This window comes from Nicotiana attenuata, chromosome 6, assembly GCF_001879085.1.
Source record: "Nicotiana attenuata strain UT chromosome 6, NIATTr2, whole genome shotgun sequence".
In the NCBI taxonomy this organism is placed as follows: Eukaryota; Viridiplantae; Streptophyta; class Magnoliopsida; order Solanales; family Solanaceae; genus Nicotiana; species Nicotiana attenuata.
The window spans coordinates 87,204,512-87,207,586 of record NC_031994.1 but is presented as its reverse complement, the minus strand read 5'-3'; the positions used below and the strand labels follow the sequence as shown (position 1 = coordinate 87,207,586).

Below are 3,075 nucleotides of genomic sequence, written 5' to 3'. Positions count from 1 at the left end.
TACCAAGCTTTTTTTTGGCCAAAATTAAATTTTGTTAGTGTTTGACCAAGCTTTTAGAAGGAAAAAAGTATTTTTGAGTAGAAGCAGAAACAGTTTTTGCGAAACAGAAAAAGTAACTTCTTCCCAAAAGTATTTTTGAGAAAAATATACTTAGAAGTACTTTTTAAAAATTTGGCAAAAATACTAATTGTTGGTCAAAAGTGTTTTTCAGATTAATTAGCCTAACACAAATTATTTCTCACCAAAACCAAATTTTTGAAAAGTATTACAAAATAAACTGATTGGAGAGCTCGACGAAAGAGACTATAAATAAGTTAAGCTGCATGAATAAGCATAACAAAAACGCACCTGAGAGTTCTCTATTTCCATAACTAAAACACCAATTACTCGAGAAATAAAAGTTTATGGGTTCTGAAACTATCAAACTTCCAAATATAGACTTCTCAAATGAAGACCTAAAGACAGGCACTCTTGTATGGAACCAAGTGAAAAATCAAGTGCACCAAGCCCTAGTAAACTATGGCTGTTTTGAAGCATCATTTGATAAAATTCCTATACATCTTCGAAAATCCATTTTTGAATCCTTAAAAGAGCTTTTCGATCTCCCTTTACAAACCAAAATAAGAAACACTTCAACCAAACCTTTCCATGGCTACGTTGGACAGTATCCAGCAGTTCCACTTTATGAAAGTATGGGTATTGATGATGCAAATATATCAGATAAAGCTGAAAGTTTCACTCGAATTCTCTGGCCCGAAGGAAACCCTAATTTTTGGTAAAACATCCTTCTCCATTATTTCTTTATTTTTAACTTTTGACCGGGGCATTTGGTGGCCTAAAGCGGAACTTTAATGGAAGTTTGGGGCCCCCAAAATTCCGGGGCATCCGAAATTCAAAGCCAACTGGTTCGACTAATTCAAATACGTGCTAGATAGGTCCATAAAAAAGATAAAATTCTCCCTACCAAGAAGTTCTCTATTTTCAAGGTTCGAATAAGACAACTGTGGTTAATAGTGGAAAGATATCAGCCCTTACATAGTGGCGGGTCTATTTAAGAGAGTACAGATTTAGTTGGACCTAATATTTTTGAGACAGTGATTAAACGAATACGTGAAATTTCAGTAAATTTTTAATAATTACGTATTGTATTAAATTTTGAACTCATAATTCTGGATCCGCTGCCATCACATCCCTCAGTCGTGTATAGATGCTATTACTCATGTTATCTTTTTTTTTTTTTCCTTTTTTTGGTTTAAAATATTTGAATAATTTTTCGTTGGCAGCAAAACTATTCAGTCATATTCAGAGCAACTATCAGAATTGGATCAGACAGTAAGGAGGATGATTTTGGAGAGCTTAGGGGTAGAAAAGTATATGGATGAGCATGTGAATTCAACCAATTACCTTCTTAGGGTTATGAAATATAAAGGACCTCAAAGCAATGAGACTAAAATAGGACTAAATGCTCATACGGACAAGAACATTGTTACCATACTTTACCAAAATCAGGTAAATGGTCTTGAAGTTTTGACCAAAGATGGACACTGGATCAATGTTGAACCTACACCAGATGCTTTCATAGTCATGATTGGAGACTCTTTATATGTAAGCTCTACCATTATTAACGTGCTATTTTTGCTATGTTAATTTCTTCATTTAACTTATACACACTCCCACTCGCCAAAAAAAAAACAAAAAAACTATACTAAGAGCAAGTAACCTATCTTATTTTTCAGGTTATTAATTCTAGTAATTTTATGCACAGGGCTGTATCTAGGTTAAGGGGCATGGGTTAACTTGAACCCATGCTCCTCTCCTTAAATCATATTTAACAATATTATATTTTCTAAAAATTATTCAGATATATATGTGTGCACCCATGCTTAAAGACTCCTATAATGCAACAATTATTGGGTGCACCTCTACAAGTGAAATTGAAGGTTCAAATCCCATTTCGGACGGTCTTATTTTCGGCATGGAATATAAATATATATGAGAAAATCACTAAAATTTCAAAATGAATATAATTATTTTGAACCCACAATTTCAAAAGTGTAGTGGGTTCATGGTAAAAGACTAAAATTAAACCCGTCAAATCAAAATTCTAGTTCCACTAGTGCACCTATCATCCTGAAATCCTGTATCCGTCTCTCTTTATGGACAATTACTTATAGTTATCTTTCTACCTATCATCTTGAAATCCTGTATCCGTCTCTCTTTATGGACAATTACTTATAGTTGTCTTTCTACGTAGGCATGGGCAAATGGTCGAGTTCATTCGCCATATCATAGGGTAATGATGACAGGAAACGAAGCAAGGTACTCAGTTGGTTTGTTTTCAATACCAAAAGCAGGGTACAAGATAAAGGCACCAGAAGAGCTTGTAGATAAAGAGCATCCCTTACTCTTTAAGCCCTTTGATCACGTTGAATTCCTAGCTTTCTACTACACTGAAGAAGGCCAAAGATGTGGATCTGCTCTAAAGACCTACTGCGGTGTCTGAATTTAATTCTTGATTATGTTATTAAGAGTCTTTTTGTCAAAGTGTATATCCTTGTGTTTTACTTTTTATACACTGGTGTGAGTAATAATATTTAAACCAAGTTTGGAAACCAAACAAAATAACAGTTTTGTCGCTTTTATTACTCTCTAGATGAGCCACAGGGACAATGTATAAGTGAAGGGGAACTGCAAAATGAAAAAAATCGCCGTTGCCGGGGATCGAACCCGGGTCACCCGCGTGACAGGCGGGAATACTCACCACTATACTACAACGACTTGTTGATGCTTCGTCTTAATTGATAGTAATTGTCTCTTGTTATGGAACAGACTCACCTGTGCTGATTTAACAAGAGGCGAAGTAATTAATTTCTTTCATTTAGGATGTGTTTGGTATGAGTGAAAATATTTTTCAATTTTCTCATGTTTGGTTGGATTAAATGTTTTGGAAATATTTTCTTCATGAACTAATTTTGTCTAATTGGAGGAAAATGTTTTCTCTATCAAGAGAAGGAAAAATATTTTTCAAAACTCTTTTTCAACCTTACCTACCCTATTCCCCATCCCTACCAACCC

The 3,075-nt window shown here is 34.5% G+C and overlaps 1 protein-coding gene and 1 non-coding gene across 2 annotated transcripts; one reads left to right on the top strand and one right to left on the bottom strand.

The window, feature by feature from the left end:
• On the top strand, positions 339-2,645 carry LOC109227385 (probable 2-oxoglutarate-dependent dioxygenase AOP1). Its single transcript, XM_019392529.1, has 3 exons — positions 339-775; positions 1,284-1,605; positions 2,255-2,645. The coding sequence occupies exons 1-3, from the start codon at positions 405-407 to the stop codon at positions 2,501-2,503; spliced, it is 942 nt and encodes a 313-aa protein (XP_019248074.1). The 5' UTR covers positions 339-404; the 3' UTR covers positions 2,504-2,645.
• Positions 2,707-2,778, bottom strand: TRNAD-GUC. Its single transcript has one exon. It is a non-coding gene; the product is annotated as a tRNA-Asp (tRNA).

Bases quoted from the DNA above. Each gene is read 5' to 3' on its own strand.
- LOC109227385 (XM_019392529.1), top strand. From the start codon at position 405: ATGGGTTCTGAAACTATCAAACTTCCAAATATAGACTTCTCAAATGAA. The intron at 776-1,283 runs GTAAAACATCCT...TTTCGTTGGCAG, and splicing joins GAAGGAAACCCTAATTTTTG to CAAAACTATTCAGTCATATT. The intron at 1,606-2,254 runs GTAAGCTCTACC...CTTTCTACGTAG, and splicing joins TGATTGGAGACTCTTTATAT to GCATGGGCAAATGGTCGAGT.